The 24951-nt window shown below is 39.9% G+C and overlaps 3 protein-coding genes across 9 annotated transcripts in view; all 3 read right to left on the bottom strand.

Annotated features, from left to right (window-relative positions):
- pkig (protein kinase (cAMP-dependent, catalytic) inhibitor gamma) overlaps nucleotides 1-3556 on the bottom strand; it is a 34025-nt gene extending 30469 nt beyond the window's left edge. Inside the window, exon 1 of one of the 2 annotated variants that reach the window (XM_031313025.2) lies at nucleotides 3280-3556. The gene's annotated coding sequence lies outside the window, so the exon portion shown is untranslated. The remainder of the gene's footprint in view (nucleotides 1-3279) is intronic. The other variant, XM_031312997.2, reaches the window with a different exon arrangement.
- A 9469-nt stretch (nucleotides 3557-13025) lies between these two features.
- On the bottom strand, nucleotides 13026-20010 carry ttpal (tocopherol (alpha) transfer protein-like). 3 transcript variants are annotated; one of them, XM_031312986.2, is made up of 6 exons: nucleotides 19913-20010; nucleotides 17930-18156; nucleotides 16661-16904; nucleotides 16163-16356; nucleotides 15243-15353; nucleotides 13026-13787 (listed from the first exon to the last, which is right to left on the bottom strand). In XM_031312986.2, the coding sequence occupies exons 2-6, from the start codon at nucleotides 18137-18139 to the stop codon at nucleotides 13509-13511; spliced, it is 1038 nt and encodes a 345-aa protein (XP_031168846.1). In that variant the 5' UTR covers nucleotides 18140-18156; nucleotides 19913-20010; the 3' UTR covers nucleotides 13026-13508. The 3 variants fall into 3 exon arrangements, with proteins under 3 accessions (XP_031168846.1, XP_031168828.1, XP_031168836.1); XM_031312968.2 differs by having other exon boundaries at nucleotides 19783-19983; XM_031312976.2 differs by having other exon boundaries at nucleotides 19820-19929.
- Nucleotides 20011-22961: 2951 nt separating this feature from the next.
- Nucleotides 22962-24951, bottom strand: part of hnf4a (hepatocyte nuclear factor 4, alpha) — a 30741-nt gene continuing 28751 nt past the window's right edge. For all 4 annotated transcript variants that reach the window (XM_031312920.2, XM_036008190.1, XM_031312928.2 and 1 more), the window contains exons 9-10: nucleotides 24376-24498; nucleotides 22962-23868 (exon numbers count right to left, since the gene is read on the bottom strand). In XM_031312920.2, coding sequence (XP_031168780.1) covers nucleotides 23726-23868; nucleotides 24376-24498 — 266 coding nt within the window. In that variant the 3' untranslated portion in view covers nucleotides 22962-23725. The remainder of the gene's footprint in view (nucleotides 23869-24375; nucleotides 24499-24951) is intronic.

Below are 24951 nucleotides of genomic sequence, written 5' to 3'. Positions count from 1 at the left end.
TCATTTGTACCATCAGCTGTTGGGTTTCTCAACAAACTATAGGTCATCTGCCATCCCTGCCCATGTCACAGCCCATATTTTTTTTCATTTAGTTTTTTAAGTATAGTGTACATGTGTATTTATGTTCTTATCTATTTATTATTTCATGTTTTTATGTGTTTTTGTGAGAATGTGTATGTGTTGGTTACCTGTTGTGAACCAAATTGCCCCTTGGGACATTTCAATTCAATTAATCAATTAATCTTCTAAGTTGTGGACAAAACAAGACATTTGAGGACGTCATCTTGGGCTTTGGGAAACACTGGTCGACATTTTTTTTACCATTTTCTGACATTTTAAAGACCAAACAACTAATCGATTAATCTAGAAAATAATCAACAGATTAATTGACGACAATGAAAAGAATCGTTAGTTGCAGCCCTACAGAAAAGAAAGCCGCCTGGCAGGAAAAAAGAAGACCTGATGACCACTTATGGTAAAACAACCACACAGTAACCGACCGTTCCACCCCACGCTGTGTATACTTAATGCAGGCTCTCAGCACCGGGAAGCTAAAGGGGTCCGAATGTTCTCAGAGTAATCATGTTATTGTTGGCAGCCCTCAGCAGGAGCAGATATGACTTCCATTTACTGAAGGAGTTGCAGTAAGAGAGCAGTGTTGGTGAGAGTGTTGGTCATGCAGCACTGCAGATAACAGCACAAGTAGGATCTGATAACTCATGATTTAGAAGCTTTCTGAATAACCGCAGCCACAGATAAGACACATAAAGCACAAAGGCCTCCGGGGACCAGCCTTCATAATAACCAAAACATGCAGCGTATGAACAGTCTTTTCTTTCCATGCAGACTAGGGCTGCACAATACATCATTTTTTATCATCAACTGGCGCAATAAACACATCGCGAAAGGCTGCAGCACATCGCAAAAGACACTCAAGAGTATTTTTGTGTTAGTTAAAAAGAGAATATCAGCAGAAAACTGTCACTTTTTTTTTTAGTGATGCCTTTTACTTTCAATTCAATGTTCAATTTCTTTAATAAAAGAGTATTAGAAATGATTTCCTTTCATTTTTTTTTTTTTTATTCAACAATCATTTTGTTGTATTTTAGCAGAATACTTGCAGAACTGAGTACACTTTAATATCTGTTTATCAGAATCAGAAAAGGGTGATATCGCGATATTCAACAACATTATCGCATACTTCCTCATATCACGCAGCCCTGTTGCAGACTTGTTTTGATCGGTAAATTGTAACACGGTAGGTTCTGCAGGGATCTGCCCAAGGTTAGCGGGGCATGTGTGTCTGTAGTAGCAGTTCTTTGTCTTGCATTGCTGTGCTCTCTGTTCTGCACCCCCCCCCCTCCCCCCCTGGTCCTCTTTTTGACCATTGAAGGATAACAGACCATGTTTGGTTAACTGGTACAAAGAGAGGAGATGAGGCAGTAGAGCGCTGTTCCAACAACAAAAAAAAGACACATCTGACATCAGACTGCAGATTTTCATCTTAAATTCATCAAGTGGCTTAATTCCCTACGGCATGCGAGTTTTCCACCGATATAAAAACTATTATCTGCTCTTTGATGTTAAAATTATGTCGAGGAATGATGTTTCCATTTGAAGTATGGAGAGGACAGATTCGCCTTCAGCTGCAGCACTTGGAAACATACGCAAACATGAAATGCATTGTCCAGCATCTTACTCGAGTTGAAATGATTAGTCAAAAATAATCTGCTGCTACTACTTTGATCATTGAAACCATTGCTTTTCAAGCAAAAAAGCCAAATATTCTGGAGTTCCAGTTTCTAAATAATGAAGATTTGTCAGTTTGCTTCGTCTACGTGATAGTAAATTGAATATCTATAAACGTTTTGGAGTGTTGATCAGAAAAAAACAAGCTATTTATTTTCATCACTTTGGGTTTTAGGACATTGTGATTGGCATTTTTAGGAAATCAATTAAACCGGATAATTAATCGGCAGAACAATCTAAATAATCAATAATGGCATCCCTACATATTACCCTAGTTTTACTCCTTCGTGTTAGGTTTGTACCCCGGACCCAGACATCACATAGTTGCTTGCTTTCCTTCCTAAAATGTGGATTTTAAAATGTTGTGCAATAGTTTCCTTGAGCCATGAAATGCCAAATCAGATAATATCACAGACCTAGTCCCACCCTGTCATGACCAGCCACAACCCAGCTGACACTGGTCTGAAATAAAACTGCTTGTTATATTGCAACACTGGTATTTAAATGTAATCACAATTGTTGGTATATTCTTTTCTATGTCTTGTCTTCTAGATTACATGTTAGCCCTGCACTGTTTTGGTTACAGAGCCAGCCAGTCCACAGGGAAGCAAAGCACCACAGGCAGGCAAGCAGCCAGTGTTTCTCTTCACCAGTGCCCATGCCCAGTAACGCTGGCACTTGCCCAGCAACACTCATGCAAAGTGGGGGGTCCCAGGCTGCTCCCCAACCCGCCTGCTGCTGAATCTCCATCCAGCCCATCGGTTCACAAGAAGTCAGCTCCAGAAAAACTGGACTGACATATATATATATCTCTCTCTCTCTCTCTCTCTCTCTCTCTCTCTCTCTCTCTCTCTCTCTCTCTCTCTCTCTCTCTCTCTCTCTCTCTCTCTCTCTCAGCTGCAGGTTACTGCATGAAAACCCCCCGCTGTCATCGCTGCGGTTATCAAATCGTGTTAGGAAATAGAAGCCCATGTTGATTTGTGATTACAGGGGAGGAGGGTTGGTTGCTGGCTGGACGCATTCACAGAGCAGAAAAGCACCGTTGATGAGAGCGGAGATGAGAGCTTTCGAAAAGCTATCCAGTCATTAGCTCCCCTGAATGCAGCAGCTAATGTGTGGGAAGGACGTGCATGCCAGTCCTTTAAAACTGTACACACACACACACACACACACACACACACAACACATTACAATTGAATGCTTCATACATTCGAGGGAAAAACGTGATTAACATAATGTAATTCACCGAGGGAAGTTCATTGTATCCGTCTGACAGATTCAATGTGTGTAACGTTACAGTGGGCACTAACGGCTCTGCAAAGATAATGCATTGTCTATGGTTAGTCGTTGTGCTGGCTGGGAAAATGCCTTTTTGAAAAGCATGTTTTAAAAATATATATATACTCGCTTCGTGACTGTGCAGCTCCCTGCGACCCGGCGGTTACTTCAAACATGAACAATTTTATACACATAAATCCACACATAAAGCCGTTTTCCCGCCGCACATATTTCAGTAATATTGCCACTAACCTTGGTCGGGTCGCCTCCTGTTATCCACTTGTTACAATGGAAACGTAACACCATGGATCCCCCAGTTAAGTTTCCTGGCAGTCGGACAAAAAAAAACACAGCAAATAAGCCGAACTGGACCGATAGTGTGGATTAAAAAAAACTGGTGGTGATGAGAGAGGTGTATGTGTGTGTGTGTGTTAAAAGAACTGGGTGTTTTTCTCAGGGTACCGTCTGCAAACAACGAGAAAAAGGTTGTGTCTTCAAACAGCTGTTTTCCAAAATGGAGTTATCCGTGTCCCAGCCAATCAGAGCGAGCCTGTGGAGGCTCCCACTCTTCTGTGGGCTGGAGGCAACACCACACTGCACTCTGAAGATCCAACCCTTACACATTATGCATCTCTGTTTTTTTTCTTTTTCTTTTATGATTCATTTTTACTGTAGCTTTCATGTCACGGCAGCTTTATTTAGACGCACTTTAAACCACCAGACAACTGATGAGATTTCCTTGCAGGGAACTCCTAGATGTTTTTTTCTTCTTATGTTGGTTTAAGCAACGGTTGAGGAAGTATTCAGATCCTTTACTTCAGTAAAAGGAGTAGCCTACTAATACCACACTATAAAAATACTCTATCACAAGTTAAGGCACTGCATTAAGTACAGTTATGTAAGTATACTCAGGAAATGTATTAAAAGTAAAAGTAGTAATGCAGAACAATAGGCTATGTCCCATGTTTGCATTTCTTAACCAATCACCAACTCTTCGTCAGTCTTAGGTGGGATTACTCTGCTAAATAGTCTCGGTTTGATGGAACATTTGCACCCCGCAAAAGAAAACGCCACATACAATATTAAATAAAGTTAACTGTTCACACAATACAGTAACATGAGCTATTTACATTAGCTGGATACATGGTTAAACCTCTTTAGCTCTTACCAGTGTATCGCCGTATTTTGTCCACAGCAATCCTCTCATATCGGTCCCAAAACGTCCCAGTTAAGTGCCGTAAACATATTCTGTGTACATTTTTACAATCATTCCCTGAAAGAACCAAGCAGGTCTGCTTTGCCATTTTCAGCGAGTAGCTTGCTAGCACAAAGTTTGTTTTTGTTTCCCGAAGAGAACAGAGTTTGAGAACGGCCACGATGTCAGGCAATTATCCTGTGAATGTAGTTCCGTTGATCCAGACTATACTATTATGGACTATAACAAGTATCACATGCATTACTGTAAAAGTTGGATTTACTGTTGTGGTTGGTTGAGCTGGAGCTCATTTTGAACTATTAATTAATGAGTATTTTCATCAAGGATTTATCTGCTGATTTTTTTCTCCATTAATCAATTGATTGTTTAGTTTGTAAAAATAGAGAAAATAGTGATATGTGCTGTTACAATTACCCAAAGCCTAAAGAAACACCTTCACAATTTTTGTTTTTGTCCAACCAAAATTAAATACATTAAAAATAATAAAAAAGGAAAATCAGCTAATTTTCACATTTTGTAAAGATGGGAAAATGAAATGTTTTACATAAAAAATACTAACTAAATACTAAATAGTTGCCAATTAATTTTCTGTCAATCAACTAATTGATTAATCTACTAATGGTTTCATCACATTTTACAAACTGTATGTGTATGTTTTGTGTGCAAAAACTTATTTTTGTAAAGTTTTAGTCGGTCAAGCTCCTAATGTGCTGGATCCTACATTTCCCATAATGCAACTCTTTTAATTTCTATCCATCAGACTCTCCTGGCCTCAATTTGTGTGATGTACAGAGATGCTTACATTTCAGTTTCTCTGAAAAAAATATAAATACCAGGCAATCTTTGAAAATTACATGTAACCCTTTAACACTGTTCTAAAAATGTATTTCCAGAATCATACATATTTTAAACTTGTTTCTAAGGCTGAACATGTTTCCCATCCAGGTAGCCGGAAATGACATACATATACAGTTGTAGTGAGAAAATGCAAAGACTCAATCACAACTCTGATGACATCACTATGATGTCATCAGGGTTATTTTTCCAGACAGTGGAAATCTTCCTACAGAGTCACAGATAACATAATACAGGTGTTTTCAAAGGCCTAATAGTACTCGAGTAAACTGAACCTCATGTGTAAATTCAGTGGAGTGCCCATTTAATTGATCTGCCTTAAGCCTCCGCGCTGGCGATGGCTGTGGCCAGAGGCAGAATGTTTTCGGGATGTCCGTCCATCCATCCGTCCATCCGTCACATTCTTGTGAATGCAATATCTCACCTTAAAGTGCTCATATAATGCTTTTTGGCTTTTTCCCCTTTCCTTTATTGTGTTATATATCTTTTTGTGCATGTAATCGGTTTACAAAGTGAAAAAGGCCAAAGTCCACCCCAAAGGGACTTACCATCTCCAACAGAAAACACTGTTCACAAACTGCTCCAAACAGCTCTATTGTAGTCCAGCCTTTACTTCCGTGACGAATGTGCATCACTTTGTAACACATGCCTAGCTGCTAGCGTGGAACGCCCTCATACTCTGCTTCTGACTGGCTAGTAGTCCTTACTTAGTTACTGCATATGTGCGACTCCCAACAAAGATGGAATAGAAGTGAGATGTCTCACTCTGTAGCTAAAACAGAGAGCTCAACACACAGGGTGAAAAGAGGAGCTGCAGCAATGTGCAGTACAACAAAAATGTGGTATTTTCTGAAAATTAAACCATATAAACCTATTCTGATATAACCTCTAAATACAATTATGAACCTGAAAATGAGCATAATATGAGCACTTTAAGTGAATTTATTATTTTTTAAGGGAATTATGACAAAAATTCACACAAATGTCTAAAAGGATAAAATAATGAAGTAATGACATTTTATATCCAAAAGGTCAAAGGTCAACTTCACGGTGACATCATAATGTTCTGCAAAAACCTTTTCTGGCCATTTGTCAACACCATAACTCAGGAACAGAAGGGGAGACATTTAGTCTGATAATGTTGGTGACACTAATCTTGAACCTGTGGTGATTGTAAAGATATTCTGTGCTGCCGGGTGTGAAGCATCCACGTTTTGCCAAAAAATACACTTAATACCTTTTATTATATTTCTTCAAAGTCTGGACAGACACGGATGTAAACTGCAACTTGACTGGTTGGTGGTGGGATACAACTGTGAGGCGGTGATTCTAGTTTATTTTTGTTTTGTTATGAGCTCATATTGCTCATATTGTTCATTAAATCAATGTCATGTAAACTGCAGACTAACAAAATCCAGCAAAGCAGGCTGTGTGGAGGTAAAATAAAATCACTCTCATGAAAGAGACAGAAACTAATGAGCTCTGTGTGCAGTAAATGTTCCAGATGGAAATGATTGAACCAGCTGGCTCACATGCCCAAACTATTTTAATCTTGACTGTAAAACACAGCGCTTCATTGTTGAAAAATATACTTCCATATTTTCCGTTCAGCTTTTCTAATTTGTAGCGAATAGTTGCATTATTTGATCTATCGATATTATTCTTGATTAAAATATCATATTGTCAGCTAAAGCTTGAACCCAATGATCAATTAAAGGGACACGTGTAATCGTAATTGTTTACTAATATGCTGTAGCTGTACATGCATGTCAGCCCAAAAAATGAATCCTCGGGAGCACTCATAGTAGCACGATCTTTAGCATATTGTTTATTTACCTCTGCCAAGGTGGTTATGTTTTTGGTTCGGTTTGTCTGTTTGTCTGTCAGCAGGATTACGGAAATAACTACTGGCCTGATTTTCATGATACTTGGTGGAAGAGTGTAGCATGGGCCAAGGAAGAACCCATTTCATTTTGGACTGGATCTGAATCCCCTAAACTGATATACAAATTATTTAATTTTTCAGAGCAACTACAATGCACGTGTTTAAAAATGCAAAATGGTTAAATATGTCATGAGCATGTTCATGTACTTAATGCTCTGGATTTATTTCAGAACTATGTAGCAAAAAGAGATTTGTACAAAAGGGCTATTTGACCTGGCTTGTATTAATATTGTATGGTACAAATAGCTATTATACAGACTCAAGACCTTTCATGACAAATACATTTATTGTACGTTGATTTATCTTAACATAAAAATGTTGTTACAGGTAAACACCTTACAGTTACAGGCAAACAACTTACAGTGCATCAGTTATTTTGACTTGTTAGGCTTTTCTCTCTTTCATGCACATAAGTCAGCGATTAGCATTAGCAGGGCCACATGGAAATCGGCAGAATTTTCTGAAATTGAATTAAAAAAATAAATTAAACTCAGAATGTTCACACATCTCCACCACAAGCAGAAAAGCATGCACTGAACTATGAGCCCTTTACTGTTGACAGTTCAACACGAATACACAAACTGTTAGTGAGTTGTCATATGCCTTTTCAATTTTGGCATTTCAATGAATCCTTTCCCGCAGGTCATGGACAGCCACTACTATATCCGGAACCCTTCCCACATGTTTTGCAAGAGTATTGCTTCTTACCTGTGTGTGTTCTCATGTAAGCTAACAAGCCACTACTATTTCCAAAACCTTCCTGCACGTTTTACAAGAATATCGCTTTTCACCTGTGTGTGTTCTCATATGGACCGGTAAGCCACTACTATTTCTAAAACCTTGCCCGCATATTTTACAAGCATATCGATTCCCATCTGTGTGGGTTCTCATGGGGACTATCAAGTTACAATTGTGTCTGAAACCTTTCCCGCATGTCTTGCAAAGGAACGGCCTAGTCTCACCTGTGTGGGTTCTTATGTGGAGCGCCAAGCCACTAATATATCAAACCTTTCCCACATTTTCTGCAGCAAAATGGCTTCTCATCTGTGTGGGTTCTTATGTAGGCTGTCAAGTGACCACTATATTCAAAACCTTTCCCACGCTTTGCAAGACTATCACTTCCCACCTGTGTGGATTATCACGTGGACTGTCATGTCACGACTGTGTCTGAAAGCTCTACCGCATCTTTTGCATGTAAATGGCCTCTCACCTGTGTGTTTTCTCATGTGGGCCAACAATACACAATCATATCTAAAATCTTTCCCACGCGTTTTACAAGAAAATGGCTTCTCACCTGTGTGGGTTCTCGTGTGGGTTTTCAAGTCTTGGTTGATTCTAAAACTTTTCCCGCATGCTTTACAAGGAAATGGCTTTTCACCGGTGTGGGTTCTAATGTGGCCATCTTGGGAAAACAGTGACGATCAGTCGAATGCCGAACGCCGTGTAACCAGTAACCAGTAACATAGCTCCAGCACGGAGTTCGTCTGATCGTGACTGTTTTCCCAAGATAGACAGGCGCATGCCTGTATGCGCAAACGGTACTGTCTTTATAAACTATCTTTTTAATAAACTGTCTGTACACTTACAAAGTTCTCAATGTTTCGGTTTACATGTAGGGACTCTCATTATGCTACCATGGAAGTGTGGTGCCATTTTGAGCCTTGTTAGTAGCATAGAAATAGCGATTTCTTTTTACTTTACCCGTGCCACGACGACTAGCGTTATAAGCTAATTAGCGGTTTGCGCTAAAACTGGTCACATTCGATTAGCATGAAAAATATCCCAGAGAACGGTCGACTCGGTACACATGTGTTATTAACCCCTAGGTTCATTTTGCGCCGGATTTCTCCTTTAAGTCATTACAACATCTGAAACTATTCCCACAGGTTTTGCAAAAATACAGCTTCTCACCTGTGTGGATTATCAGGTGTCTAGATAATTGGGCCCCAACCTTGAAAGCTTTCCCACAAATGTGACACAGGGAAACCGTTTCTCCTGTGTGAGTCTCACGGTTAATCTCTGACAAGTTAGAGTTGTTTACGCTGTTACTGGGACTTTGTTTGCGGCCTTTCTTATTTTTGGGCTCTGCATTTCTAGTTGATCCTGAGTCTCCAAATTCGCCTCTGTTCAGATCTTGGCTCTCAGCTACATAAGAGTTGTGAGAGAGGAGCTGCTTCTCACCTGTGTGGGTTCTTCTCATGTGGACTATCAACGCACTGCTTTTTATGAAACGTTTTCCACATGCTTTACAAGAATACGGCTTCTCACTTGTGTGGGTTCTATTGCGGACTGTCAAGTCATTACAACGTCAGAAACTTTTCCCACAGGTTTTGCAAGAATACGGCTTCTCACCTGTGTGGATTATCAGGTGTCTAGCTAATTAGGCCCCAACCTTGAAAGCTTTCCCACAAATGTCACACAGGGAAACCGTTTCTCCTGTGCGTGTATCACGGTTAATCTCGGACTAAATGCTTAAATAAATGAGTAATTAAATAATCATGGAATTTCATGCCTAATGGTCACCATAAATGCATTAATAAAAAAAAGTCACAAATTAAATAAGACATTAAAAGATATAAATGTAAATGAATGTTGTTATTTATTTAAAGGTGCAATATGTAATACTGACAGCTAGTGTTTAAAACGGGTAGAATGAATCTATCTCCGTTGATCCAGTTCGTTTGTTTGCTGCTTCCATGGCTGCACTACAGCTGTAGCGTGCTGGGTTTGGGTTTTTACAGCTATATCTGGCAACCCGGCCTGACTGTCAAACTGGGCAGTTGATAACAACACACAGGCCAAAACACAAACAGAAATTCCGTCACGGAACGGAAATTTCACAGGAGAAAATACTGGCTTTAGCATTGTTGTCAGAAAACTAGATATCTGATGACACATTGGGGTCCTTTTTTGATTAAATACAGTAAATATATTACATATTGCACCTTTAATCATTTAATTATATATATTTACACATTTGTGTATTTATTTATTAATTCATATATTATTTAATTCACTTATTCATTTATTGACACATGTATTAATCTATTTATAATTTTATTTATTTTTATATACATTCATTTATCCATAGTGTAACTTGCTGCAGCAAAATAGATAAATGTTTATCTCTGGGCGCAGTGGAAACTTGCAAATGCCATTAGGAACACTAGGGGGAGGCAGAGGAACAGGATGTTTCTCAGATGATCTGTCTCATGTGCTACTACTTTCAGCCTTGTTGAAACATTACAACCTTCATGAAGGTAGAATTTATTGTGAGACTTTTGTATTAGACTGCATTAGTTTTAGCTAGGTGTACCTAATAAGCTGAGTGTATATTTGGCAGAATAAATTATCTTTATTTAAGAAAAGCTCGTACTTGTGTTGTCAAAAATTACCTTGACCTTCTCTCTACTGGGTTATACTGTATGCAAGTCAAACTACACAGCAAAATCACTCTGATTGAACCAATCTACAGTGCAGTTACAGTAATTAGTGTACTTAAATAGCATTCTTTGGACAATTTTTCTTATAGAGAGAGGAATTAGATATGGTATGAAAGCCCAAATCTGCACAAGTAATTTTACTTTAAAAAATGTAAGCACATTTTGTGGCTTTTAAGGCTTCTGTATACTACTCTTAAGTACATTTTTGAATGAAGGACTTCTACTTGTAACAGAGTATTTTGTAATGGAGTATTTCTAAACTGTGGAATTACTGCTTCCACACAAGTAAAAGGATCTGAATACTTGTTCCTCCACTGTACTTCTGATCTCTTTGGGGACCCATGAACACAGTAACGCTGCTAATATAAAATCCAATGTGTAATAAAATAGCCACAACGTCCCCAGAGCATGCAGCATTCCACCACACACTGCCAACATCAGCATCCACAGCAGCACAAACAAGACACAAATAGCACTTTCTCCGTTTGAGTTTACTGACATTACAGGCTTTACTACCAACAATAAATATCCTGCAACACAATGTAGCTTATAGTCACAGACATGCTTCAAATAAAAATATAAAAGACAAAAACTATTCAAGTTAGCTTCGGGCTACCGCAAGAAAACAGATCCAACATTATTGCACATTTCTGTACATGGCCTGGTGGGAAATTTGGCAAACCAGATAAAGTCAGGACTAAATGTTCTATTTCACATGTGACTCCTGTGATCAGTGATGGCCCCATGTTAAGACTGAGTGGTGAGAGTAAACAGGTGACCTAGGGTTTTTAAAAAAAAAAAAGACAACAATAACATAAGGCAGATTATCTGAAATAAGAAACAAATAATCCTCTCAGAAGATTCAAGTTAGAGAAAACTAGACTAAACAAAGGCCCTGAAATACAGTGCAAGAGCTGAGCAAAAACATTTACTGGTAAATCTATTGTATTAATATTCTTTCTCTCAGCCACAGCAGCCATCTATTTCCACTTCCTAACAAAGAAGTATATCCACTCTTATGTAACACGAGCCCTGACAATACACACAAATATTGCTTTGGTGCACACGATTCCAACATGAGTTATGATACATAGGGAAATCTACAAATTAAGGCAATGCATTACTGTTACATACACAAAAACTGTCTCTATTTTTTCTTTTTTTGAGTTGTGGGGTGATGTAACCATGCAGACAGAGCACTAATGTCCAGTATGTGACTGACAGACTGTATGTAGATACTAAACAAAGTTTGAGAAACTTTTTTTAGAACTCTTTCTCAGTGGACAAATATTAAAGGATAGGTTCACATTGTTTCATGTCAAGAGAGGGTGTGAGTGCCTGTACAAGGCAGTAATCAGAACAATAAAAAAAAGCCCAGAACCATCCCGCACACAGCAATGTAAAAAATAAAAGAGAAAATACAGGCAGAGGGCGGGGCCTCTGCAGATACAGACACCACCACACACTTCTAGTGGGTCACAAGTGATGACTGAGAGGGATTACTTTTGTATTAGTCTATACATTGTCAACGTGATATCATGACTTTGCGGAAGTCGTGGCATTTGGAGCTATCTGCGTGTACAGCGGACGGGTTGGGTTTAGGAAAAGAACAATGGGACGGTTGGATTTAGGAAACCAATAATGGGACGCGGGACAACAACAGCACGGTTGAGTTTCGGAAAAGAAGAACCGGGTTGGGTTTAGTAAAAGAAGAACGGGGTTGGGTTTAGGAAACGTGACACGCGGGACACAATCCCCGGTCTCCTGGGTGACTGTCCTGTGTTGTTTGACCCATCCACCCCCCCCAACCAACCTCCCTACGTGGATTTTCGCCCTTTCATACTACTTGCTACGGCGTAAATTGACACGCAATCGCAAGGTAATGTAAGTCAATGGAAGCTAAACGGTGTTGAACACGCTACAAAGCGAGTATGCGTCTTGATAACACGCCAAAATGGCATACGAATTGGCGTGTCATACATACGCCACTTCATGAGATCAGTCTGACATTGTTTTAAGAGGAAAGCACCGCATATTATACCTTTAATGTGCTGGGGTACAAATCCAGATTCCGGGTTCTGTGCAAAAATGTATTTCAAGGTTTGCTAAACCGGGAACCTCTGAGCAACGTTACATGCTGAAAAGTTGTGAAGAAAAATTTGGATGGTGCAACAAGGCAGGCCTGCCTGGTTCTTTCGGCAAATGACTGTGAAGATTTACAAAGAATATTTTTACATTTCCTCTCTAACTGGGACGTTTTGGGAACGATTGGTCTGATTGCTACGGACAAAATACACACAGCGATACACTGGTAAGAGCAAATTAGGTTTAACCATGTATCCAGCTAATATAAATAGCTCACGTTACTGTATTCAACTGTGTGAACTGTTAACTTCTCTAATATTGTATATGGCATTTTCTTTTGCACCTAAACAAGTTCCTTCGCAAGAATATTTTGCAAGAGGCACCGTCCGGAGCTTAGCGCCGCCCAAGACAATTGTGATTGGTTTAAAGAAATGCAAACAACCCCAGAGCGTTCTTTTCTCCTATCCCAGAATGTACGCTCCTGTTGCCAGACCTTCCTCAGCAGTGCTGTGGAGACAGGTCTGGCACAACAAAGACCCCCATCTCTTACGTTGGAAGCACATTAGGAAGGGATCCTTTAACGGTCAGTATGGACAAGAGGAATAATTACATGCTTCAGTGTACATGACCTGACTATTGAAAAAATGTGAACTTATCCTTTAAGTACCAGACACACTGTAACTTCACAGAAAGGCCACCAATAGTGGCCAAACATGCACCGGCGCATGTCAGAAGCCTCTTTGCCTGAGCCTGCAGCTGCCTTGGAACCATGATTGAATGCTGGGCTATGTGTAAACTACAGAAGACTATATCTACCTTTGTAGTGCTGCTTAGTTAGTAAAATAAATAATGTATAATATTGGCAACTTGCCCTGTAAAGTCTACACACGTTTCAAATGAAACAGAAAATGTCCTCTCAGTGGTGGGCGTGTGTGCATCAGTAACAGTAGTAGAGTTGCGAGCGCAGCCCCCTGAAGGTGTCGTCGTCCTGCCCGCTGGCCTGCTCTCCTTCAAACAGCATGGCGTCTGGAAGCACCACGCCCTCTAGTGGATCCGGCTGGCAGAACTCCACTATGAATTCCTCCTCACAGTTCAGAAGCACTCTCGACCACGCACACGAGTCCAGCTGGGCCGCGATGCCGCCGTACTCCTCGGGCAGAACTGAGCGGGGGATGTTCCGGTGCAGAGAGCGCAGGTCCGAGCCGTGGAGGATGTACTGTGGGAGGAGACAGCACAGAGACTGTCAGTGACGTCATCGGCCTCAACGTCACATTCATTACTCAGAGAAGAGATCTTTTTTTTTTTTTTTTTTTTTTGTTGAAAGAGAGTTATCAGTGGAAAACTGCAATTTGAAATCTTACTGTCAGTCTTTTTTCAATGGTGCTTTCTATGTTCAATTCAATGTTCAATTTGTTCAATAAAAAAATGTTGGAAAGGATTTCCTTTCATTTGTTTTAAATTCAAGCAATTTGCTGTATTTTAGCAGAATACTGAAAGCACACACAATCTATTTATTGCAAATAATATTGTTATCGCAATATATAACAACATTATCGCATATTTTCCTCATATGGTGCAGTCCTAGTGGCTATGATCAATATTTCATGTCAACTTAAAGCTGTTGCTCATTAAACCCACAAAGAATTATCACCCAACTCTGCAGCGTCATCTCAACTCTGCTGAGACTGATGGCTTCTTTCTGCCCGTTGTTTTGGTTTTTACAGCTTCCACAACTTTACTAATTTGGTTTACTCTCGTAGCGAAGTTTTTGGCCATAGCCGGCAGCTGTTTTCCGTTGAAAAGCTCTTAAAAACCAACTGTACAGCAGCCAGACACCGTTAGCAGATAGCTGATGAACATATGCATGGTAAGGTGCTCTATGAGAGTATGTGTCATGGTGGTATTGGACTTATTTGCACTAGCACCATGACACACACTCTCATAGAGCACCTTACCATGCATACTGAATCATAGGGTCAGTCCCTGCCCTGTCACTGCAAGCGTCTCATGCTTTTACATCCCTTAGTACATTCATGTGGATTTTATTGTCCATATTATTCATGTGGATTTGTTATATTATCATCCTGTTTATGATGCATGTGTATGTTGTGTGTGATGTCTGTAAGCTACTGGGACCTTGAATTTCCCCTTGGGGATCAATAAAGTATGTGTGTGTGTGTGTGTGTGTGTATCTATCTATCTATCTATCTATCTATCTATCTATCTATCTATCTATCTATCTATCTATCTATCGGAGCATTTAGCAGCTAAAGAGCCAGATTATTCTCTCAGGAGTTGGTGGAACGCAAATCAGAGCTACACTAATTACTGGACATACATTCAGAAGTAAAATGAATGCTAATGTTGCTCTGTGTCTGCTGATTGTAAAAAATAAAAAACTGTATTCTAAAACGTTTTCCATATTTACTTCCATATAAGGTGACAACAAGTCAGCTCGTTTCCGCTGCCCACATATAAAACCCAGTTACTGCAGGTTTAAATGAATACAAAGGAACCCCCCCGCTCAAGAGATTTCGGAAAATACAAGGTTGTTTGGCTTGAGTTCATGCCCCTGAAAAGAAAATGCTCGGTCTTCTATTTTGCACACGATTCCAAATAGTCCTTTGTTTTCAAACAAAAGAGTCCGAGACAATTCGAGCACAATAGTTACCCTCTCTGCCATCTTCTCCTTCAGAAAAGGCTTTATTATAGCGAAGATGCCTTTGAAGATCATGGGCTCGTTTATGATGTTAACGGCCTTGATTCTGATTGGAAAGCCGTCCTGTGAATTAGAAGAGAAACTGCATTCAGAACAGTCACAGCTGGTCCTGTAAATATTACACACTCTGCAGTCACGACACAACCCAACAGCCAGTGCTCGTGTAGCCACTGGTGTAAATTAACGGGGTTTTTCCTCCTGTGTGTTAAAGAGATAGTTCGGCTTTTTTGAAGTGTGGTTGTATGAGCTACTTCTCCATAGTCAGTGTGCATTGCCAGACCTTCCTCCACGGCGCTGCAGAGGAGGGTCTGGCTAGTCCACACAGCATTCTGGGATGGGAGTAAAACGTGCTGTGGTTTATTGGCACTTCTTTAAACCAATCACAATCGTAACAGAGCCCTGGTGCCGCTTCAAAATAGCCTCAGGAAGGAACTTGTTTTGATGGAACACGTGTACGTTCAAAAGTTGTTCAATAGAAAAACTCAGATTGGACAGATAGTCTAGCTAGCAGAGTTTAAAATTACACAAGTTCACTGTTCACACAATACAGTAGCGTGAGCTATTTAAATTAGCATGTTTAAACCTCATTTGCTCTTACCAGTGTATTGCCTTGTGTGTTTTTTCCATAGCAGTTCTCACCAATCAGTCCCAAAACGTCCCAGTTAGTAAATGCCGTAAACATATTCTTTATAAATCTGTACAATCATTCACCGAAAGAACCAAGCAGACTTGCCTTGTTGCACCATCCAACTTTTCTTCAAAACTTGCCATTTTCAGCCTCAAATAGTTATTTGCTAACTTCATTTTTGAAATACATTTAATTCAAACAACATAAAAAGAGTCATTAGATCACCCGATGTTAGATTTCTCACCTGGAGGATGCTTACAACTTTTTTGGCGAGGAACGGGCCTGGATTGGACGCTTGGGACATGCCCACTCCGGTGTAGTCGGCTAAGATCACAATACCGTTCACCTGCGTCTCCTCCGGCTGGATCAGCTTCTCCAGAGTCAGATAAATGGCCCTCACATTGTCAACAAATGGATAATCATTTGGTTTCCATTTCCCTGTAAAAGGAGATTGAGTGGAGTAAGCGCACATCATGAGTAAAGCATGTCCTGGAAGAATTACACACAGTATGTACTTGAGTTCTAGGTCTACTGAATAGGACATCTAAATGGAAAACAGTATTCATAAACTGGTTAGTATGGATCGTCAAGCCAGAGCGTATTTTTTTCTCCTATCCCCTTTGGTGCAGCCAGACCTTACTCCACAGCGCTGTGGAGATAGGTCTGCCAATGCGAGACTATAAAATGGTTAAATCATTATAAAACTGCTGAACTCTCCAGTGAAGATGAAGACGTCACCAACCTGGCCGGAGACAGAGGATGTATCTCCCGTTGGGGTCGGGCTGTGGCAGGACTGTGAGAAAGCCCAGGTCCAGGACGTGTTTCACTGTGGATGGCTTCAGGTCCTGGAACACCTCCGGCCAAGCCTTCCGGCCGGCTTGGTAGTTGAGCAGCAGCTGCAGGGCACGGTCATAGTCAAACTTCCTGGCCCGCAGGAAGCGCAGCAGGAAGGCGTCGTCCAGCCGGGTCCTGAGGTTGGGCTGTTCCTAAAGAGTGAGGGGGAAAAATATGAGCTCAGCGCTAAGGCTGGGTACTCAATTCACCACTTCTTAGGCACCGGTGCCTCTTCATTCAATACCTTAGGAGTAAATCTCATCAGCGTCAGTGAGCCAATCAGCACGCAGCATTGCTTCTACCAAGATCTAAGAATGTTTGTGATTGGCTGTCTAACGTTACACGTCGTAGAGACACGCAGGAAAAACTCACCAACTAACCCACGTTACACAGAGCTCACATAGTAGGAGCTGAAACATAAATAGAAATATTTGTGCCGTAATCTGTAATGTTGTTAATTTTTTTTAAAAATTGTAAAAAATTGGTATCGAGAAAATTGTTTGGGAACAGGTATCGAAGTCACGCTATTGGTATCGGTACCAGTATTGGAAATTTTTGAAACACAACGAAATGACGGCAATATTATTAAGCGGAGTCTGATGATATTCTATATTTTTGTCATTGTCAACAAAGCCCATGGATGGATGGAAAGACCAACAATGATTTGATCCTATTGACAAGTATTGTCTGTGTATCTAAAGCCTGATGTATCTTATTCCTCTGTGCCATAGAGCTCTGTTGATGTCCATTAAATACAACAGTGAGCCACAGTTGTATACACTCTTTATTACAATGAATTTGAGCAATGGAGTTTATTTGAAATCATCCTGCTGCTGTAAATACTCACTAGAGCAATACGTCTGCGTATGAAAACAGTCCCTAAAAAGCACTTCTTTAAGTAACCTTAAGTAACATTTGCCAAAAACTAAAGTGCCCAAGAGTTTTAGAAATATATTTTTTTTAGGTGTATATTTATGACCCATTTTTAAAGACTCCACAGGCTGGAGAAGTCAGAAAGTATTTGAGACAAAGTTAACATATTGTTGATTTTGATGATGATTCATATTTCTAAAACTCACAGCTATAGAAGAACATTGTTGGCTTGTGAATATTTTTAAATGTGATCAAAAAACAAGTATATAGATGGTACATAAACAGGAATGAGAGACGGTAATACCTTCAGTATCATGTCTCTCAGTGCTTGGACATCCCGGAGACGCCACTCTGGCTTCTCCTGGAGCTCCTCTCGTGCCTTGTGCACCAGCTCGGGGGTCAGGGTGCAGGAATAAATGGGTGGAGGGGGCCCGGGGAACCAGCTGTGTCCTGCAGCTGCTGATGGGTCCAGCGGAGGAGACCTGAGGTCGATGGACTCATGCTGGTCGGCCATGGACGGTCTGGGTGGAGCTGTTTGGGAAAGATCCCAAAGTCACAGTCATGTTAGCTGCTGGCAGCTTTCACACACAGTGGTGGAAAGTATCTAAGTACATACTCAAGTAAGTACTTAAAGCTCGCAGGGAGCTCCTCCTACAGCTTCGGAATAGATACCTGGCAACACTGTGTAAAAACTCGCTCGGTCAGTCTGCCGTTTCCTCTTTCTTTGTTCCTCCGACAATTAGAGGTGCAACGATGAATCGATTAATTGTCAACTATTAAATTAATCGCCAACTATTTTGATAATCAATTAATCATTTGAGTCATTTTTTATTAAAAAAATAAGTTTCTCTGATTCCAGCTTGTTAAATGTGAATATCTTCTAGTTTCTTCTCTCCTTTGTGACAGTAAACTGAATATCTTTGAGTTTTGGACAATACAAGACATTTGAGGACTTCGTCTTAGGCTTTGGGAAACACTGACCCACATTTTTCACCATGTTTTGACATTTTTATAGATCAAACAACTAATCGATTAATCGAGAAAATAATCGACAGATTAATCGATTATGAAAATAATCATTAGTTGCAGCCCCGACAATGCTTTCCTAGCTTTCTACTTTTTTTGCCGGCTCAGCCATGACGATAGTGTGAAAAACTCCATCGCTACCTTGTTCTTGCTAGCCGGTTCCTGGATGGGGGCGTGTATGTGTGCTGTGCCTAAAGCAATTCGTTACATCGCGAGACCTGATATCACATGATACTTCCTGACGCTGAGGCCGCAGGCTCGCCGGCCAAAAGTTGCAAGGGTGGTTTTTCCGCTCACAGGCGCTAGGGGAAGGGGGAAGCGAGACGACCACCATTCAACCCGAAAAAAACTCATATAACTATTCCAATGACTCCGAAGCTGTTCAGTTAAGGTAAATTAAGCTAAAAAAAAAAAACCCGGCATAGTTCCCCTTTAAAAAGGTGCTCTAACCGATGTTGGGTGACGTCACTTCTTGTTGACATTCGAAGTATTGTCAAACAAAACGGAAGCTAGCTCGCCCCTCCCTCCTCTTCATCCTTTTTTGTATATGTATGTATGCATTTATGTATGTGTGTTATGTTATGTTTATAAATAAATAAATAAATAAATAAATAAAGGAGTTAAAATGAGCACAACCTGAAACACATACAGCAGTTAAATGCATACACATGAAGGCAGCAGGAATATTAATACACAAACAGAAGATAGAAGACGAAAACACTGACAGGGAACATTTTACTGCACAATGATACATACTTTTACTTAAGTAACGGTTTGAATGCAGAACTCTTACTTGTAGTAGAGTATTTCCACAGTATGGTATTAGCAGCCTACGTTTACTTAGAGTATGTAGATAATCTGAATACTTCTTCCAGCACTGCACATATACATAGTTTACATCCCTTAATACCAGTTTACCCAAAGTGGACAACATATATTGGAATTAAAAGGTTCCCCATCTGAGAAGAATAGGAGAGTTCCCTACAACAGCACAACATGCTAACCATAACGCTGTGTATTTGTTCAGCATTGAGTCAGAGCCTCAGTCGAACCGTAGCTAGTTAATATAACCTGCTACAGTGCAGAACCGATGCGACAAAACTAAAGTCAGAATAATGACTGAATACCAACCCGGAGATGCTTTCAACGTTAAACGACTAGGAGATACATAAACGTCTTTTATCAGCATCCATTGGCAAGAGATAAAATGTCCGAAAAAACACAGCGACGACCAGAAAAAGTGTTAAAAATCACAACAGACCTGTGAGGGAAATCCTTTTTCCGGGTAGAGAGATGGCGCTCTCTCATTTGTCCATATTGACGCACGAGCACGGTCGAGTTTGACGTCTGTTGTTTTGATGGCGATGCTGCGTTCATGACTCCCTCGGAAATAAGCCACTGAACTGAAAGAAAAATGGACCTTGTCAAATAGTTTTTTTCGTGCGCGTTTCGTGAGTTTCTTGATTTTGTTTGTTTTTAACTTTAAAAAAAATCTTCCCAAACGTCATTTTCACAAAAGACTAACTGACGTGGCAATATTTTATTTGCTAATACAAACACTTCATTCTACGACTCTTGTGTAAAGTATTTTCGCACAGCTTCAGTGCACTTAAACCTAACATGTTGCAAACTAACATAATAAAAAAAAGAAGTCATACTTGTACACACTGTATTGATCACTGGAATTAGTTTAACGTATTAGGCTTATTTATACGACAGCACATAATGGCATTACAAAAAATAGAGCCGGTGTGTTTTTATAGTAGGCTGCATACTGCATACTGCATACTGCGTGGAATTGTAGGCCCATTGCTGCATATTTACATATCTTTGTTCTGTTTTTGATTTGTTTCTAATTAGTTTATACAGTCTTGTATAAAGTACTTGAAAGCAATACTTGAGTAAAAGTACAAGTACCAGAAAATAACTTTGGTAGAAGTTAAGTCACTTTCCAGAATAGTACTGAGTAAAAGTCTTATTATTAATATTTACTGTAGTCTACTTAAAGGGGTGATAGAATGCAAAACCGATTTTACCTTGTCATAGTAGAATAACGACAGTTCGGTGAGTAAATAGGACATACATAGAAGCTCAAAATCCCATTGATACCCCTATCCTCTGCAAATCTCACATTTTGAAACTGCCGCTGAAAACGGGCGAATCTCAGCAAAGCTGGAAGCTGACGTCAGCATCCCAACTCCTAGTCTTTGTCATGCTCCATTTGCATAGGCTACACCACTGACCTGAGGTCAGCTTAGTCTTCTGAATCTAGCTAGGTCATGCAGATCTCCATGACCATCTCCATCGAAAGTGTAGCAACGATCTTTTCCCATAGGATTAAGGGACACATAGCCTAGCTTGCAGCTCCGGAGCTCCGCAGAGCCCCGAGCCCCGGTCGTCCAGTAACCGAGAAACGGTGACTTTAACTGGGTATGGAGGTTGCCGCTTTCTCGTCAGACTGTGTGGAGCTCCTAAAGTCCGACACGTCTTACTAAATTTGCAATTAGCCATCAATTTTCGTAAAACGGCCCATATTTGAGCTTTATATAGTTGATTTCTCACTTAAAAAAGTCTCAGAAGTGAATTTAATAACGAAATAGCCCGACAAACAATGTATAACTTTGCAGTGTCTGAAATATGAGAACTGCTGTCTCGTCTCCAATGTGTTTCTATGGGGTTTGCTCAAACCAATCAGCGCGCAACTCATCTAAATATTCATGAGCATACCATATTTGGAAGAAAAGCACTTGTTCCAAATAGAGCCATATTCACAGGGTAGTTAAGGGCCTAATAAAATAGCATTCGGGCAATTTTCAGCCCAACCAATGTTACATACCCTATTAGGAGACCTTAAGGAACAGTGTAAAATACACTATAGGCTATAATCACTCTATCACCCCTTTAAGTATCAAAAGTAATGTTCTGATATTAAATGCACTTAAGTATTACAAGTAAAAGTAAAAGTAAAAGTAAAAGTAAACGTAAAAGTAAAACAACCTTTTGATAATGGCCAAAGGTGTGTAACGATATCTTCATATCACAACTGTCGTTGGGGTGTTCATCGTCTATTACGTTACCGTGGTAAAGTTGGTTTTATATTGGACGTTGGATATTCGACACGTTCGAAAAATCTATTATGCAGCTTGATCTTTTTGACCTATCCATCTCAAAACACATCTGGCGAACTCAGCTAACTGCCCTACACATAACACAAAGCTTTTTTTTTCCCACCCTTTGATAAATAAAATCAAAGGATTTTTTTGAAAAAAGAAGCTTTGTGTTATGTGTAGGGCAGTTAGGACATTGGATTTCGAATGTGTAGCCTATGTCCAATATAAAATCAACTTTACCACGGTTGTTACGTTGGAGGCAGAGCCTGCAACAGGAAATATAAATAACGAAGTAAAGTACAGAATAGATACGTAAAAATTATACTTAAGTATAGTAACGAAGTACAACACTGGTTTATTCTTCACCATTGTTCACCAAAGAGGCCTTGATTTCTTTTTTTGTGTGTGTAAAAGATCGCATGTAGCAATTACACTTGAATACGGTAGATGGCAGATGTTGCCTTCATAGTACTGCTGTCACTATAGGATCCATCGTCTCAGGGTCTGTCAGGTATGTTTTCTACTTCGAATATAAAAAGGAATTCTTAATAATAATACATATCATGTATGCTAATGTATTCATATGTATGTAGGCTACGTTGTTTGTATGTTTGTAAGACCAAAGTAGGCTACTCATAGATCTATCTACTCTACAAATCAGTATGACTTTCATGTCCGAAGCTTCCACTTGTTTTCTAAATCAAACCTCATAAATCTTAATCCAATAGTCGAGTCTAAATGCAGCACATTGATAACAGCTACGGATTTATTTCACTGGAATGTGAAATAAATCCTTGAAGTGTCCACCCTCCCTCTCCCTCTCCGAATCAGTGCTATATCTGTAATGATTTTATGGCACTTTATCAGTCTGAGGCAACATGTTGCATTAGGTTATCAGTGAACAAGCAGCACTGCCACGTTGGACCTATTTTCCAACATTTCTTTATGTAGTTGACAGAGAATGTGCAATCCCATTCACTCCTCAGAAAACCCTTGTCTCATAATCGCATATATAGTGTAAAATATGGTCTGCAGAAAATGCAATGTAAAAATAAATCTTGAGATTTATTAATTCATGTTCACATTTTAAGGCGAAACATTGCCTGTTTTTGTAAGGCAGTACAGGTTACAAGGCCTCATTTATTCCATCAGTTAAACCACGACAACGTACTAAAACAAAATATATAATATATATTTTTAAAAACCAATACAACACACTATTGGGAAACTTCCTCAGTGTGTCTGCCTGTGACTTTTATAAAGTGGCACCACAGAGCTCACTGTGTGTAGAAAGATTCCTTGGTGTACATTTTAACATGTTCAATTTTACTACTGTCAATGTGTATTTCCAGTACATAAAACAAACCACATCTATTTTAGTCTTGTCACAGAATGTTTGAAAGCTGAACTCGTTCAAGTGATTTCCTTTAGCTTTGATAAAATGAGAATTTTCCTGGAAGTTGACAAAACTTTATTACTAATGAAAATAAAATAAAATACTGTGCAATACTAAATACATGACAATGTAAGGCCTCCTGTAACATTCATAAAATACTGACATGATCACGTCACCATGTCTAACATGAGCCTCGCTGCACACACTGACGCCATGCTCAAGGAAGTGATGTTACCCAATAATAAACTACATATATACAACAATGTATGTCTTTCTACGTGCCGACCGGATAGCCAACTGGATAGCTTTGATGCTTATAGTTTTGTCTGGCTTTCGCTGAGCTGTAGAGCTCAACTGCAGCTGCATGTGTGAACAAATACATCCCTGAAGAAAAACAGCAATCTGCAAGGGACATAATTGCGATCATATTCTACTATATATTTAACAACTTTATTGTTTCAGTCAAGTTAACAGCTTCATTGCTGTTAATGTATAAACTTATATATAAAGACCCTAGTTTAACACAATAAAAAAAAAATAACTGAAGGAAACAGGGTTCAGAGGATTGTTAGATGGCCTCTTGCTTTGTAATAGTAGGCTGAGGGATGGAGGTTGGCTGCTTGGGCACGGTGGCTATGACCCCCTGAGCCAGTTTATAATGTTCTGAGCTCGAGGCAGTAGGCGGAGACGGGATTGGGGTTTCAGGAGTGGCTGAAAAGTAGAACACAAAACAACAGGAGCGAGTTAGAAACTGCAGCATAAGAAGGTGTATTTTTACCATTCTGTGGTATAACATGTTTTGGGTGCCCAACACCATTTTCAGATAAAGGAATAAGCACTTTTGTGAAATTTCTCAGAGCATTAAACATGTTTAGAAACAATAACAGAAGTTCTCTTTGACAAAATAAGCCAGATTAGTTCCCATGAAGAATTTAGACTAGAGGATTATTCTGCCAAGCCTTTGCAAGTTTGTCCTTCCAGCTACCAGGCTACCTAACTGCACATGGAGCTGGGTAAGGGAGACTTGACTGTTAATTAAAGTATGTTTGATTGTCTGTTCACTTGGGTTCATTCTTCTGATCACACTGATCAAACTTGGATTGACAAAAATGTCCCAGTTTCCCTACTGTATGTATGTGCCGGTGAAAAAAACGTAGACAGAGAATTAATATTAGATGCCACAACAGTTGTACTTGACATTTGTATTTTTGTCCTTACAGATTTGACAGTTATGGATGGGCGTTGGCATGTTGCTGGTCACTATGATGTTGCTGCTGAGGTGCTCCTGAACCAGGTGAGGGTGCAGGGAGTGAGGTGCGTGTGGAGCCTCATTGGCAGAACCTGAGAGACAAAACACACAAATATACAGTCAGCCTCAATGACACTAGGAATGCCACAGGGTTCTCTATAGCCTATATCAAGGCTGCCCAATTTTGGGAAAGTTTGGCCCGTCCTCCCTTTGTTTTGGCCCGCGATGAGATTTGACATGCTCATGCTAATTCTCCTCTTATTTTAAAAGTGCTTTAAAAAGTATTTTTTAAATCCTAACCGTTATGACTATGAAACGTACATTTTGTGCAAGTTTTACGGGAATGTAAAAGCACAGTGCTGGTGAACTTCCACTCTTCATTACAAAGGCGGACGATACTAGCCTGACAAGCCAGACCCACATCAAGATGTTGGGTCTGGGAACTCACCATTGGCAGGGCTCAATCCGAGGGGCGGGATTAACGGTTGTCTTTCAAATTCCCTCTGCATGCAATAGGATAGCACTACAACCAGGCAGAGCAATGC

The sequence above is a fragment of the Sander lucioperca genome, chromosome 12 (genome assembly GCF_008315115.2).
Source record: "Sander lucioperca isolate FBNREF2018 chromosome 12, SLUC_FBN_1.2, whole genome shotgun sequence".
NCBI lineage: Eukaryota > Metazoa > Chordata > Actinopteri > Perciformes > Percidae > Sander > Sander lucioperca.
Note: the sequence above shows the minus strand (reverse complement) of the source record. Positions and strands in the feature narration are given on the sequence as shown.